The following is a 17,055-nucleotide window of genomic DNA, read 5'->3' as shown; positions in this document are numbered from 1 at the left end:
CACATGTGCTGAATTTTTTTTACTACCTTTTGTCCCATTGATTTCAACTGGGGACATGGATCAGGGTCTTTGATTATAAGCAGTTTGGGCCAGAGACCTTCACTTATGGTGCACATACTGCACCTAGCACAATGAAGTGCTGAAATACTTGGCTTCCAGATGCTGCTGCAATGTAAATATTAACTAATTTTTGCCAAAATCCTTAGATTTTAAAACCAGGACAATCCCACTCCCTCCTAGGGGTGGTAGGATCAGGAGTAAAAATAAAATCTCCTGAAGAAGATTTGGAAAGAACTTTTCTTTAAATAGCTTTTATTTTCCTCTCAGCCAAAGCTGAACTAAATTGGTTTATGAAAATTCAAACAAGACTTTGATGGAAAATTATCTTCATGGACATTTCAAGGGCTCTGACTTTGTTTAGTGTTTTAATCCCTATGCTGTTTAATGCTAATTCTGTAACACTATATAGAAGCTTTTTTTCCACTTGCACAAAGGAGGAAGGGGCTTGTTTCTTTTGTGGGTTGTTTTTTTCCTTCCCAAGTGAAAAGCGATTCTGATCAGAACAGCCACAAATCCAGCTCCAACTTACTGACATTTCCATCTAACTCTACCTGAAGGATTAGGGGTTTTTTCTGCCAGAAAGAAACCTCTCCATTTTTACAGCCCAGAATCTGAGCTGTAGATTAATTTACCGTTAATTAATAGAGCAAAAAGTTTTGATTGCAACTCAACACTATTCTGGCCCTAAAACAACACAGAGAAAAACTGAATTTTCAATTGAAAGAGCAAAAGGGATTGAGACATCATTTCAGACATCAGCAATAATTGGTAAAAGAGCACTGAAATGTATTCTTCATTGACATAAGATTTCCCCCCGGTTTACCAAGATTCAATTTAAAATTTCGGACTTAATTTCTTCCCTTCTCTGCAAAACAGGTTGGTATTTTTTTCATACTTTAAAAAAAATTTTTTTTTTTTTTTTAGGGGATGTACTAAATTAAGCATTGTTTCTTTTATTTTCTGTCATGGTTCCCCAGAGGTACATCTTCTAGGTTTTAATGTAATACATTTATATTCTCCACTAGTCATTGTGTGTGTTCTCAATTAATGAATCCACAGTGACTTAGATTTAAGATCTATATAAAATTCTAGCATGATACTTGCTTCTTTTCTACAGTAAGGAATACAGCAGAACCCTTTCATAGTTAAATTAATTTTTCTCACTCCAGAACAACTTGGCTGTAAACAAGATTATTTTTTCAATCTAATTGCAATGACACATTGAGAAGCATTGGGGAAGTGTGGAACTGTCATTCGACTTGATTATATATGGTGTTTCACTACTTCAAACATCATTATAATTGGATTCAAGTGTAAGTAATATGTAGCTATACAGACAATGTATCTAGCTATATATATAGAAATAGATATAGCTATATATGTGTACTCCATTATATAAATAGGTCTATAGATGTATTTTGTTATATAGAGATGTAATGTCTATAATGTTGGAGTACAGTCATAGATGTAATATAATGCATGAATAGATATATATTTAATATAGAAGTGTGACTATTCTGTCTCTGTATAAATAGATCACTCTAATTTATACTTGGATCTGATCATACATATTTCATTCACTCACTGTGTATTGTGTATACACTGTAGTTTTATATAAATGGTATATAAAAAACCTTTCCCTCTGTTTAATGAATAGAAATGATGAAGTAATTAAATCAAAGCAGCTACTGTAGTCCTACTTCCTCTTTGATTAATAATATATAACAAATTATAGTAAGCATAAAAGAAATTAAAATACCACACAAAATTTCTCTTTAATTTACCCAGATGCATTTCCACCTCCTTCTGTATATAGTTGATATCTGTATAGCAAGGAAGTTGTCAAGCTGTGTAAATGTTTGTGCTTCCTTCACACCTGTCAAGAATGTTAAGTGATCATTGTATTACCACCCAGTACAAAGGATTAGTTAAACCAACATTTGAAGTCTTCTAACTATATAAACACACTACGGTTTATAATTCGCTCTCATTTTCTTACAATGAAAAGCTGTTCATCTTAAAGCCTGCAGTAATATCCTCACATGAAGCAGATCAGCAAAGAATTGTGTTGGATTAATAGGGGGATTGAAGACACACTGGGAGCCGGGTGCTATTCATTAATTCCAACATACTGGTTCATTTCTGATTCCTGAAATCATGCTGTACATATACCCTGAGAATACCTGGAGGGCAAGTTGTTTTATCATCAGTGATTTCATTATACTACCTATCTAGCTTGTCATTTTTGGGCTAGATCATGGGTAAGGACCTACATTTCCCAATTTTCTGCATCTCTGGAGTAATCACACAATTTCAAGGCACTATTAGCCATTAGCCTGAGATTTGCTTAGCAGATCTGGTTTTGGATTGATGATTAGTTGCTCTTTTTTTTTTCCCCCCTTTTAGGATGAATTATCCGTCACTCATTAGAACCTGGGTGGCCTTTGTGTTCCTGATTGTATGGCAGCAAGGTTAGTATTTCTGACTTTTGGTCCTCGGATACTGATACTCTACATTTACAATAGGAAAGCGCTTGCCTCAGAAATTTGCTACACGCAAACTTCATGTGCATAGAAAGCCTTGCAAAATTCTACTCAGATGCTTGTCTGAGAGCAAGTACAGTAGCAGGGTAATTTATTTTTAAATCCTAATACCGAAGGACAAACAAGTAGATTTTTGTGCCTTGCCTGGTAAATATACGTGATCATTTTGCATCGCTGACATTTATTCGCAGCGAGGGACAGATCCTCAAATCATATAAATAGTCATAGTTCCACTGAAATTAATGGTGCTAGGCCAATTTACATCTTGCCCTTTCGGTTTCAAATATGAAGTCAAAATAATCAACAGACTAAAGAGTCTCCACACATTTCTGAGTTCTTCATGCAGAATTCAGGAGTATGGGATGATATCACAATTGTCATGAAAGCAGGACTTTAAAACATTTCTAGAGTTTGGACAGTTCACCTGCCAGACAAACTTATGTAGAATGAAAGGCGGGTGGGTAGAAAGAGTCTGCGGAGAAGTCAAGCTACCACACAACTGTGTGCTAATTTACTTTTGTTAGAGCTCTGGCTCGGTTTGTGGAGTCATCCAAATTCCAAGTCTTAGGTGTATCCTCATTGATATTCCCTGTGGTTTATATAGCTTTGAGGAAACATTTATTAAGATCATTCACTCTACAAAACTTCCATCCATGTTTTGTAAAAGGCACAGGAAAATCTCCAGAAGATTTCTTGTTGCTTTCTTTTTTTAATTTAAATTTGATTTCAAGAGGGTCAAGAACAGTGGAATGGGGCCAGTCGTGGGTAGATGGGTTTGTTTTTGTTTTTTTGTCATGCTAACTCAGCATATTCACATTACACGACTGATTTAATTTCTTTGGGGGAGATATCCTGGTCTTGGGGTTAAGGTTTAGGTCTATGTGGCTTGAGATCTTGGTACTGATGCCTGCTGTTTCCCTTGTGTGGCTACGGGCAAATAATTTAACCACTGTGCTTCAGTTTCCCCACCTGCAAAATGAGGATAATAATCTGCCTGAAGCTCAGGGCGTTAAGGCTAGATTCCTTTGCTAGCCAAGCCTGTTGGGATACTTGGATAGGAGAGGCTATACGTGCAGAGTTAGACTCCAATGCTAGTGCTTAAAAAGTGATTGCTTAAAAGGTTGTGCTGAGTATCACACTTTTTAAAAAAAAATCTATAATTTATAGCTGTGACCTCAGATGTAATAGCCTGCTGGATACATTACGGCTGTGAAATGACTTATTTTACTACCTGGCAAAAGGATATTTGCGATAGCCCTTACAAAATATGTATATAAGTGTAGTCATACATTCAGGACTCTGTCACACACCACTTAAACTCTCTCCAGCATGAAAATTAATATATATACACACACACACTTTTAAAAACCCTTTTTTTGACTTTCAGTACAGGTATTTTTCTTTTGAGCTAGAAAGCTGTATCGGTTAGAACCTTCATAAAAGGGTCGGCTTCCCGTTGTCCCTATTATAAACCAGATTCTAGCGAAGGAAATCTTAAAAGTTACAACAATCGAACAGCTTATACTTGCACGGAATGGGAAGAAAACCCACTGCATCTTTAAAACCCAGGCTCAGAGCAATCACCCGTCAGCTAGCAGCCTCTGAAATTGCAGGTTAGGACCTAGAAGATAAAAGAATGTCCTGAATCAACTTAAACAGAGATGAAATTGTTTTGAGTCTAGCTCTTTGGGTCAGCACTGATTGAATATAATGAGGACGGTCCATTTCTTTTCTAGCTAAGGAAATGTGTGTTCCCTCTGTGGTAGATCACCTTATAGGGCTAAATAAATGGAGAATTCTGTTAGATGTCTGCGAGTGGCACAGGATTGGGTGCATAGTTCTTTCTATAGAGGCATAATCCGCGATTGTAGACCTAGCAATTAGAGCAGGTGGGAAATGGGGTTTGTCCCCTGTGGAAAAATTCACTGAGCATGCTTAGTTTTTGTCAAAATTTTCAGTGGAAAATTTCAACTTTTTCAACAAAACAATCTTTGGCTGAAAACTGTTTTTTAATTTTTTCTGTCAAAAGATGTAGGGGGAAAAGAAGCTACTTTCTGTGTAATGTTTAATTTAATGGAAAACCTGATTTCAGGGGGAAATTTTTGATTAAACTGTCCTAGCAATAGCATCTCAGGCTTTCCCCTAGTATCCTCTCATAAGCTAAGCAAGGCCAGGCCCGGTTACTATGTGAATGGAAGAGCTCAAAGAAAAAGGCAGAGTGCTACAGGAAGGAGTGTTAATTCAGCAGATGTCATTATCCATCTATCTTAGGTATGTATCTGGTCCCCATTACTGTGATATCAAAGCTCCTCACAATCTTTCATGTATTTTTCCCTACACACCCCTGTGAGGCAGGGTGGTGCTGTTAACCCCATCTTACACGTGAGAAACTGAGGCCTAGAGAGGCTAAATAACTTGTCCAAGATCACAAAGGAAGTCTGGGGAGAAGCAGAGAATTAACCCTGGGTCTCCCGAGTCTCAGGCTAGCATCCTAACCACTGGACCCTCTTCCTTATTGTTTTTCCCTCTGAGATAGCACTGAACTAATGCCCCAGCTATTGTGTTAGGAGACACTGTCCTGCTGAAGGTGCTAAATACAATGTAAAACAGAGGCCTTGACCGTTTGGGGGTCATGAAGGATCCTGTAGCTTTTTATACAAGGGAAGTGACATCAAATCTTATGCCTGGCCAAATTCCAGTTTGGGTTGCGACGTTCCACCAATACAAAATCCCCCCTGCAGCTGCTGTTGTAGAGACTATTCTTTTCACCCCCTGTTCTAAACTCTTGCATAGTACTGGGGCATGTTATTAACCAGCTGCCATTCTCCACCCCAGAGGTGGCTGCATTTCAGTAGTGGCTGAAGTACAAAGTATGTAAAGAGCATCAGGAGGTGTGATGCTATGGGTCTGATCCTGTACCATTGCAGTCAGTGGGAACAGGACCAGTCCTTATATCATTATAATAACTATACTGTCCTCTTCCAGCTCAGTCCATGGAGATTTTGTATCCGTTCTGGCAGAATGATACGAAAACCCCCAAAGTGGATGATGGAAGCTCCTCTGAGATTAAGCTGTCCATCCCGTTCATCTTCTTTGGAATCCCATACAGGAGCATTTATGTAAGTGGAGGAGCAACTCTGTGGCAGACACTGCTTTTTTACTCGTTTCCCCCTCATTAGTAGCTGCATTTGAAGCACACTCTCCCAGTGTTCAAGACATGGAAGATTTATTAGTACCTACCTGACAAGTTCTTAGATTTCATGAACTGATAGGTTTTATGATTAAAAAAGTCAAAGGTGTATTTAATGGGATAATGTTCACGGGAAAGGAGTATAAAAGGCAATAAATTACCTTTGCAGGTGATTAAATGCCAAAGCTAAGGCCTTGACGCCATGAGCATTATTCCAGTTGCATGACAAGAAACAAGAACATACAGAGCTGCAGGGGAGGAAAGGATTCCTTCCACCTTCTGGTGGGTGCCTGAGAAAGTTCTGGGCTGGTCCTGCTGCTTCCCATTGGCATCACAGGAAGCCAGGCATGGGAGAAGGATACCTGCCAGGCTGCGCTAAGAAAGGGTTAATCTCGCTGCATCAAAAGTGTGTTCAAGATGGGACCGCGTCAGCAAAATTTGATCCCGATCTCGGATTCAGGGATTTTCCATTCAGGTATTGGGCTGAGCCCAGCCCAGGCCAACCCTGTCTGGCACAACAGCGGGATTTGAACGTGGGACCTTGGTGCACCAGCCAGTCCAAGGGGGATAAAGACCCATGCTCTCCCCATGTCAGTGATATATGCATAGCATGTGCACAATACAGTCATTTCCTGGAGGCTCGGGATGATAACCTCAGTTTTTATTTCAGGTGGCCTTTGCCAATTCCCACTTGTAGTAGAACCTCTTGCTGCCATTGTCTGGTGCCCAGCATGTGGGCTGGGGTCACATGACTTACGAGGAGAGGCTGAGGGAACTGGGGTTATTTAGTCTGCAGAAGAGAAGAGTGAGGGGGGATTTGATAGCAGCCTTCCACTACCTGAAGGGGGGTTCCAAAGAGGATGGAGCTCGGCTGTTCTCAGTGGTGGCAGATGACAGAACAAGGAGCAATGGTCTCAAGTTGCTGTGAGGGAGGTCTAGGTTGGATATTAGACAACACTATTTCACTAGGAGGGTGGTGAAGCACTGGAATGGGTTATCAAGGGAGGTGGTGGAATCTCCTTCCTTAGAGGTTTTTAAGGCCCGGCTTGACAAAGCCCTGGCTGGGATGATTTAGTTGGTGTTGGTCCTGCTTTGAGCAGGGGGTTGGCCTAGATGACCTCCTGAGGTCCCTTCCAACTCTGATATTCTATGATTCTATGGTTCTCTGACACCAGTGTCCCCAGTGTAGTGCTGAAGACCTGGCACTGACGGGTTTGTGCTTGACATGACAGATATTGAGCTCCCTGGAAGTGTTTGGGTCAAATGAGTCCAGTACCGAGGACTCAGCAGAACTGCTTGCTAAGGACTTGATTAACCTGAACGCACCCAGTGACCTGGGGCCAGTTACGTCGGGCACAAAATCTCCCTGGTAAATAATTCTCCTATGATGTGGATCCAGAGAGGCTCATCTCAAAGAACTGTTGCGGCTAAGTAACCTTCACAGTTTGATCTATGTGGGGCTGTACCCTCTGCAGTTCCTGATCTCTGTCTTCCTAGCCCCAGCTTAAGATCTTTCATAGCGCAGGCCTTGCTCGCTTGAGCAATGAGAGACATATAAGTACCTAGATGGATAGGCCTATTTCCATCACATAATTGCATAAACCAGCCTTCACGAAAAACGCCATCAGCAGAGGTATAATTTTAAGATGACAGTTCTCCGCTTGCAGCCAAGGCTTTGGTTGGCTTAAATCAAACCGTTCTCCTCTTTTTCTAGGTCAACAACAATGGCGTGATTTCTTTCAATGTGCAAGTCAGCCAGTTCACCCCAGAGCCTTTCCCCCTTGCAGATGGCCGGGCCTTTATTGCTCCATTTTGGGCAGACGTTCACAATGGAATCCGAGGAGAAATCTACTACAGGGAGACCATGGACCCCGCCCTGCTCAAGAAAGTCTCCAAAGACATCAGGAAGTACTTCAAAAACTTGCCCTCTTTCTCAGCCATCTGGCTCTTTGTCGTCACCTGGGAAGAGGTCACCTTCTACGGAGGCAGCAGCACGACCCCTGTAAGGGCAAACGTTTCAATCTCTTCGCTTGTGTGATGATATTAGAAAGGTGTTGTTTTCTGAAGCAGGAATAGCGGCTGTCAGGTCTACACGCTATAGACCTTAGCGTAGTGATGTCGGTCTGGAGTTTGAAGGGGTGTGATCCTGACCGACAGAGCAGTGCCATCAGAAATCCCTAGTGGAGGTGCAGTTATGCTGTATAATGTCTACCAGGACAGCTTCTTTCTCTTGGCGGGAGTGGTTTCACTATACTGATAATAAAACCTGTCCACACCAGGCATGCTATGCTGGGGTGGTAAACAGGCATTCCTACACTGGTAAAGCACTCCTCTTGTAGACATGGCCTAAGTTAATGGGCAGATGGATGAAGTAGGACTCAAGAGACCTGGGTTCAATTCCCAGCTCTGCCACTGACTTCCTGGGTGACCTTGGGCAAGTCACTTAATCTCTCTGGCCCTCAGGTCCCCACTGGTAAAATTAGGATAATAATCCTTCCTTTCTCCCACCCTTAGTCTGTCTTGTCTAGTTATGTTGTGAACTCATCAAAGGAAAGATTAATTGTCTCTTACCATGTGTTTGTACAGCAGCTAGCTCAGTGGGGCTCCAGTCTCTTTTGAGGACTTTATTCATATTACAGTAACAGCTAATTATTATTATTACATACTGATTAGATATGAGAGTGGAGTCTATTTTCTTATCCATGCCTTGCTGTGTGGCCTTGATCAAGTCCCTTCAGCTTCTCTGTACCTCAGTTTCCCCATCTGTAAAATGGAAATCATACTTAACTGCTTTGCATGGCGCTTCAGAGGTTGGATTCTGCACACTTTATAAAGAAGGGCCAAATATTTATTAATTGAACACTGATTCAGGGCTTTTTCTTTAAATAGGGACAGGATACATTTGTTCCCTTTGGGGGGCTGTGAAACTCTCAGAGGTTGCAAACCTCTAATCCCCTGTCCTTTAGTTTTTCCAATTTCAAGACAAGTTTTTCTAGTTGTAGGTGTGGGGTATTTGAAAACTGCATTGGAATTGTTGGCTGTCACTTTCATTTGTAAGTGGTTTCCTGAACTGCTTTCAGGCTAGGGAGCTCTGTAGGGAAGCCTGTAATCAGAGTCAGTCAGCAGGCAGACGGCTTAGAACAAGGTGGGGTGAATTGTGGTTCCTTGTATAAGGGAGCAGCCTGCTTTGTCTCTTGCTGGTTTTGGGTTGTTTTGTGTTAGGGTTCTGGAGTCTAAGAAATAAAATAGCATTACCCTGCAACCTTCTAGGCACAGTATATATGTTTTTATCTTTGTGTGTGTGCCATGAACATAACAGTAGTATTCAGTCCTGTGTTCTGTATAGAACCACCTCCCAACAGCTGCCCTGGCACAAACAAGAGCCCTGCACAGTATCTTGAATGTGAATGTTTGTGTCAGGTGAGCCTACAGATGTTTTTATTACAGTAGTGTCCCCGTAGTGCCAGGTACTGTACAGGCATTTAGTATAGGCCCTGCCCCAAAGAATTTACAGCTTTATATCCTGCTTCCGAGATGTGATCTGCATGGGTGGGCCCCCTTTGACTTCACTGGGGCTCTGAGTAGGAGGAAAAGTCTGTGTGCATGGAGAGCATTGCAGGATCAAGCTATAGGGTTGTAAATTCTTTGGTAATTTTACTCAATGACTATACAGCACCTAGCACAGTGGATCCTCTAGGGTAAGTAAAAGACAAAGTACAACGGGGGGTGAAAGAAACAAATGGCTTGTGAGGGCAGGAAGGATGGGAGACTTGAGCTTTTCATTCTAATTTTTTCTCCCACTCACTGCCATTGTCCATCTTATTTTTCCCCTCACTGGATTCTGTAATCTCTCTCCCCCCCTCCGCCCCCCCGGCTCCTCCCCCACCCACGTCCACCCTGAGTTAAATGTGAGCCAAATAATTTTTCAGCTAGAATCAAACGTCCAAGGCCACATTGGATTCAAAATTAGGCAAAGCAAGTTCTCTTCTCCCTAACGGGCTCCAGAAGTGAAGCTGCTTCTTAAGAAAACTCTCATATCCAGGAAGCCACAATAAATTAATCTTTGGCTGAAATCTGCTCTCTTAAAAACCTGTGACTGGGGACAGAAAATGGGGACCTTTTTGGGGCCACAAATGACTTATGGGTTTTTATTGTGGCTGTGGCTGGATTTATTTCTATGCCATGTTAATGAGAGCGAGCAGTCAGGACATTTCAGGAGAACGAGTCGAACAGCTGCTTTGAAATCCCAAATAGATGTAGGAAATCAAAAAGCGGGGGGGGGTAGGGGATAGCTCGGTGGTTTGAGCATGGGCATGCTAAACCCAGGGTTGTGAGTTCAATCCTTAAGGGGGCCATTTAGGGATCTGGGGCAAAAATTGGGGATTGGTCCTGGTTTGAGCAGGGGGTTGGACTAGATGACCTCCTGAGGTCCCTTCCAACCCTGATATTCTATGATTATTGGCAGCATTATCACAATGACAATCAGTGCAGTAAAAGATGTATCATAATTGGTCAAAAAGCCCTGCCAGTGATTTGGCTGGATTAGCTGCTCTTTAATTCCATGAACACAAAAGAGTCTGATCTCTTAAGAAGTCAGCTATGACAAAGAGCCCTGTTCCTTTCCATTTGTTAGGGTTGTTTGAAATTTAATGCATTTTTCCAATCTCATTGACACACAGTTCCGAAGTGTTTTGAGCCAGAAGCAGTACTGAGATCCCTGTACTGCTGGGAAAATTGCACACAATGCAATTTATTTTGGTATATAGCATCCTTCCTGTACAATATCAGAGAATGCGTTTGATTTACCCTTAAAATAGAATATGCAACTTTTGAAGGTGAAATTCACCCCAATGCAGAAAACCTGTGCAAAACCTTCTTAATGCCTGGTTTGAAGAGTGACTCAGTAAAAATGGCATCAGGGATTAGAGACAGGCCAAAATTTTCAGCTGAAAACTTTTTCGGCCAAAAATGCAGATTGGGAGGCACTGAAACGCTTTGAGAATTCATGTTCATTTTGCCGAATTATTTTGGTCAACACCTGTCTTCTGCCCCCCACCTCCACCCCACAATTGAATTGTTTCCTTTCAACATTTTCTAAATGAAACCTTTTGATTTTGGTTCCAAATGATGTTTTGTTTCGAAATTTTGTTCCATTTTGTTAAAAAAAAAAAAAAAGTTTGAAAATATTGCAATCAAACATTTTGTTCCCTTTCAGTGCAACTGTTTTGTTCAAGCCAAAAATGATTCCTTCCTCCCTCCCCCCCGCATTTTTTGATTCATGAAAAATTTTGAAAAATCGTGGTTTCAGATTGAACTGAAATAAAAAATTGGGGGTGGGGGGGGCGGCTGGAGGGGATTTTCAGGATTGCCAGTGAATCGAAAAACCAGTTTTTCACCCAACTTTATCTGGAATTTCGTGTTTATTGTGATTCTGGATCAAATATCCTCAACTGACAAGAGGTTTCTCCTGCCAGTTAGTGCTGCAAACTTCAGTCCTGAGATTCAAATGGGGAACTTTCTGTCTGGGTACATCATTTCCAATGATAAGGGTTCTGCTGGCCACACTGGACGTCAGCGACATCTGTGTGCCCTCATCTTCGGTGGGTTTGCACAGGTTTAACTGACTAGAACTTTAGTTTGATTATTTTAGTAATAGCATGGCAGTGCCTGGAGGCCTCAGCCAAAATCAGGGCCCCATGTGCTAGGCGCTGTACATACCCCTAGTAAGAGCCAGCCTCTGCATCAGAGTTTATAATCTATATAGACAGGACAGACAAGCGGTGGGAGAAAGGAAGGATTGTTAATCCCCACTTGCCAGAAGCGGGAAGTTCTGCAGCGATTTGCTGAAGGTCACATAGGGAGTCTGCGACACAGCTGGGAATTGGATCCAGATCTTTTGAGTCACAGGCCGCAGGAGCAGCCCTCCTCATCTGTGTAGAATGTATGAAATGAATGGGGCCCAGCTCACGCTCTCTTAGCTCTGCTGGCTTTGCAGGGGTGGACTCCTGCAGCGCTCAGAACCCCATTGACGTGAGTGGAGCACCGCACAGATGTACCCTTCACCCTCTCTGATCAGCTGTCAAGGTGGGAGCTTCATTTTTGTCTCTAAAGCCAGCAGATCTGGCTCTGAATTCTCACAGGGAGCCAAGCCTGAATCACGGAAATGTAGAGCTTGAACAGACCTCGAGGGGTCAGCTAGTTCAACCCCCCGGCAGGACCAAGTAAACCTAGAACACCCCGACAAGTATTTGTCTAACCTGTTCTTAAAATGATGGGATTCCACAACCTCCCTAGGAAACCTGATCCAGTGCTTAACTATCCTTATAGATAGAATTTTTTTCCTACTATCTAACCTAAATCTCCCTTGCTGCAGATTATGCCAATTACGTATTGCCCTACTTCCAGTAGGCATGGAGAACAATTGATCCCCCTTCATAGCAGCCCTTGTGATATTTGAAGACTATCAACTGCCCCGCCCCCCACTCCCCAGTCTTCTTTTCTCAAGATTCAACAGGCCCATCTTTCTTAACCTTTCCTCATAGGTCAGGTTTTCTACAGCTTTGATTGTTTTTGTTGCTCTCCTTTGGATTCCCTCCAATTTGTCTGCATCTGTCTTAAAGGGTGACACCCACAAGAAGACACAGTACGCCAGCAGAGGCCTCACCAAGGCCAAGTAGAGCATGACAATGACCTCTCACGAATCATTGACATCAATTGGAACGTTAACACTGATTTCCCTGGAGGCACAATTGGACCCAGTGGGAGTAAACTGGTTGGGTAAAAAGGTGCTATTTTTATGTAAACCCTTTTAAGTGCAGACCTACACCTTAAGGTCCTGATCTAGTGTCCTCTGATGTCAATGGGATCTTTTCATTGACTTCAGTGGGCTTTGGAACATGCCTGCTCACGATTCACTGGGGTGAATATCACTTTTATGGAGCTGGCTGCACTTAGTGGAAAATCACATCCTGAGAGGAAGATTTTTTTCCCCCATCATGTTCTGCATTCCTACAGGCACTGCAGGCTATAGATTTTATGCCTTTTAAGTTTCATACCTTGCAGTGTTGGAAATTGAGTTGGCAAAGACCAGGAAATATACTGGCTGGGTTAAAAAAAATTGACTGTCAGTATATAATAAAAAAAAAAAAAAAAATCAGTAAAAATGTCAGTAGAAGTTAGAAAAGGGTTTCTTTCCCACTCTGGAGTGGGTTTTCAGATTTATTGGGCATGCTTTATCCCTGATCTAATGCCATTAAAGACAGTAGCTTGACCTTCTCCATCACATGAAACACAAAGTGCTTGTCTTCGTCTTCAGCACCATTCCAGGCGTATCCCCTGCCTACCTGTCATCTCTCATTCACTATCGAAATGTCGACTCCCACCGCCGATTGGCCAATGGTGCCAGCCTCCATCATACATTTGTTAAATTTTCATGCGGTCGCCCATTCTGCCCTTCCCGGCTGGGAGGCGCTCTCCATTCACATCTGCAAAGCTGCCTCGTTATCCTTCTTCAAACTCTCCGTTGTTGTGATGCCTATGAAACTCATGACAGTGGTTAGGCCACTTGTGTTCTGATCCCACAGCCTATCGTGCTGACCAGTGCTGTCTCACTGTTTCCTTGTACTCCTCCATCGGTCTGTCTGCAACCATCTGTTGCCTCTTGTCTTATAATTAGACTTTAAACTCTTTGGGGCAGAAACCACCTTTGGGTTCTCTCCTTGTACAGTGCCTAGCATGGTGGGGTCCTGGTCTATTACGGGGGCTGCTGGAAGCTACCACTACACAAATAATAATAACAATAATTAATAATAAACCAGAATGAATGTGGGCCTCTGGCTTCTTTTTAAAATGATGGTCAAAACAATGGATTCACTTTAAACAAAAAATAAAAATGGCATGAATTGACTATCAGAAGTCTCTACAAAACCAATATCACTTTGACATGCTCCCTTTTACAGTGAGCCAGATCCTCTGCTAGTGTAAACTGGCATAGCTACCTAAATTTCAGTGGACCTGTATCAGCTCACATCAGTTGAGGCTCTGGTTCTGGATGACTCAGTATGTTTTCATGAGTCATCTCGACTTTTTAACGTTACATGATGATATGGTGCACTACTTTAGCCACTTTTCATGCAAAGATCTCAAATCGCTTTTCCAGACCTTGGGTAATTAGACACACAGAATCCCTGTAAAATAAGTGAGGGAACATACATTGTCAATTTCACTCACCACTGAAATGCAGCCAACTCTTGGGAGGAAAGCATAACTGTTAATCAGCATAGAGTGACCAAAGTAGAATGGTTTAGGACAGGAAGTGAAGGATACCATATCCAATTGGAAATGCAGGTGGAATTTAGATGGGTAAGGTTGAATTACTTCAGGTGGAATTTGCCAGTGGGCTCTTAGGGGCAGATCGTGCAACTGGATTTCCAGGGATGCAAGATTAGCTCATATGGACCCAGGTAGGATAGGGTTTATGGACAATGCTCTGGGATTCTATGGTCAAGAGCTCATTTTATGTCCTCTTTAGAAGATGACAATGTACCTCCTAGTATGGGGTGCTGGCTTGTTGCTGAATGAATTTATCTGAAGTATTTATAGTTAAAAATTGAATAATTGTTTTAAAACAATGTGAAAGTTGTCAATAAATTTTTGCAGATTGGTCTGGGATTCCTGCAGCTTGGGAAAGCAAGATTTCCTTGGGTACAATACACTTTGACTGTTATAGAAGCCATTGTTAATATTATTATAGCATCCAAATGGGGAAAGTAACCCAGTAAGATAACACTGTGATGAATAAAGCTGAGATAAAAGAATGCTAAGATAACAGGTTGTAGCAATCCAAGCCCAGCTGATTGCTTTCTCAGTGCTTGTTCTCATGCTGCCATCTATCGGTGCTAAAATAGATCACAGATTTAATCTGTCTCCCATGGTGTCCCAGATGGAATCATGCTCTGGAAAGCTATGGATGCAGTTAAGGGGGATTGAATCAGCTGTTGGATGGCATCCTATACCATGCTTAACTTTTGCTGTTTAATTATTAATCTTCCCTATTGCATTTCGTATGGGATTGATGCAGAAGAAGGCAGCGCAGAAAAATGGCGCAAAAGATGCAGGAGGGGCGACCTCACTTTGTGAATTTGCCTGTCTCTGTTTTAAATAGGTGAACACCTTTCAAGCTCTCCTGATTTCAGATGGGGTGTCCACGTTTGCAATGTTTAATTATGAAGAAATCCTGTGGACCACTGGAACAGCAAGTGGGGGAGATCCTTTAACTGGACTAGGTGGAGTGATGGCCCAGGTAAGGCTCCTGCTGTGCATCTTCACAATCATCTTTGTTTATGCTCTAACCTCCAACCTGTCCTTGTTCTGACAGTGTCAGCAGAGAAATATGATCTAGTGAAGACGTGACCTGCCTTAACACAGCATGGCTTTTGTCTTCTAGTGGCTAGACCAGGTCGTGTCGCTTAAACACACGAGGTTCATGCTTTTAGATCCAGAGAACTCAGGTTCACTCCCCAGAGATGATCCATCCGGGGTCAGTAGATCATTTGGTTCACAGGGCACTTGCTGGTGAATGGAGGAGACCTGGCTGGTCACATGGTGCTGGTTTTCTTTCTTCTTCCCAGACTGAAGGGGAAAGAGAAGGGATATGAAATGAAGAGCAGAAGGAAACTGTGTGTTTTACTCCTTTTGATAAAAGTTAAACACCTAACATTGTAAAGGTAGCTAAAAGTACATGAAATGAGAGCTGGCTGAAAAGAAACATTTTTTTAAATTAAAAAAACCTCTCATCCATTCATCTCCATCCATCTACTCGCATGCCCTTTTCCTTTCCATTTTCTTTCCTTCCTTCCTTCCAAAAATTGTTTGGCTTTGCATTTAAAATCAAAAAGAAAAAGTAAGTTTGTTTTGTTTCTGAAAATTGAAAACAACAGGATTTTTACCGAAAATGTTTGTTTTTGAAAAAACAAAACAAAAAATAATTTTCAATTTTTGTGTCAAAAACAAGCAGACAAATAAAACAACCACGAACGAAAGATTTCCTTTTGACCAAATAGGCTTTTTTGTATTTAAAATACGGTAATAATAAAAAAAAGTTTAGGTTAAAAAAATATGAATCAGTTCCAATTAGTTTCCCAGTGTGACTTTTCTATGTACAGAGTTGCTGTAGCTGCTGGGATCTTATGTGATCACAGTTGAGAGGGGAGGTGAACACAAGATAATCAATGGCAAAATTTACAGACAAATCGGGGTTATTAACATCAGTGATGGCAAGAAATATGAGACAGAACAGACTTAAGGGAAGGGAAGTGTTTTCAAGTGAATTTTGCTCTTTCTGTGTTCCAGGCAGGATTCAACGGTGGAAACAGCACCAATTATTTTAGCATTCCTGGGTCCAGAAGCCCAGAGATAATCAATATTGAAGATACAACCAATGTAAATGTCCCTGGACGCTGGGTATTCAAAATAGATGGGAGAGAAATTGACCCAGCCAATGGCTGCAGCCTGAGAGGTAAAAATTGCTTCTTTCATGTCTTTGAAATTTACCATATAACACAAGACAACCCAGTTTGAAAGTTAATAACCAAATATGCTGCTGGTGTTGCTTTGCTATGGTATTGCCCGTATTCTTTGCAACTTGTGTAAGGGTAGATTGTAAACACTCTGGGATAGAGGCTGCCTCTTTGGAAGGCAGAATGGCCTAGTGGTTGGTGTGGGGGACTGAGAGTCAGAAGACTTCGCTTCTAGACCCTGCAGAGGTCACTACATTTCCTAAGGATGGTCGCCTGATGCCAGGGATGAAATCCTGACCCTGTTGTGGTCAATGGAAGTTTTGCCAGTAGGGCCAAGACTTCATCCCTGGGTAGCAAACCCTCAGTGGTGTAGATTGGGTAAGCCACAATAAGCTGCAATTTGCACTGGGGCAACTTAGTTTGGTTTCAAGCAGGGCTAGTCCAAATAGCGGCTTTCCCTGTCTCCACTAGAGGTTTGCACTGCGGCAGCTAAACCAGTGGCTGCATTTGGCACCAGTGACTGTAATTAGGACGATTTGCTAGCATGGAGAAGGCCTAACTTCACGGCATTTTAAAAGGGGCGAATGGGCCCACAAAGAGCGGGGAGTCTCTTCTTTTGTCTCACATATGGCTGTGTAACTCATTAATGTCAATGGGAAGCTATAATATACGCTGGCCTTGTTCCCATCCTTCTGTGATGTTAGTATCCGGCTGTAATTAAAAGCCTACATTTCCCCCACCTCAA

The 17,055-nt window shown here is 42.0% G+C and overlaps 1 protein-coding gene across 1 annotated transcript in view; it reads left to right on the top strand.

Moving 5' to 3' along the window:
• The first annotated feature begins 1,185 nt into the window (after positions 1–1,185).
• TECTA (tectorin alpha) overlaps positions 1,186–17,055 on the top strand; it is a 61,421-nt gene continuing 45,551 nt past the window's right edge. Inside the window, 6 exon segments of the mRNA XM_074936849.1 lie at positions 1,186–1,373; positions 2,467–2,531; positions 5,589–5,722; positions 7,508–7,795; positions 14,957–15,094; positions 16,144–16,309. Coding sequence (XP_074792950.1) covers positions 1,330–1,373; positions 2,467–2,531; positions 5,589–5,722; positions 7,508–7,795; positions 14,957–15,094; positions 16,144–16,309 — 835 coding nt within the window. The 5' untranslated portion in view covers positions 1,186–1,329.

Source organism: Natator depressus, chromosome 22 (genome assembly GCF_965152275.1).
Source record: "Natator depressus isolate rNatDep1 chromosome 22, rNatDep2.hap1, whole genome shotgun sequence".
NCBI classification, from domain to species: domain Eukaryota; kingdom Metazoa; phylum Chordata; order Testudines; family Cheloniidae; genus Natator; species Natator depressus.
This window is presented reverse-complemented; position numbering and strand designations above follow the sequence as displayed.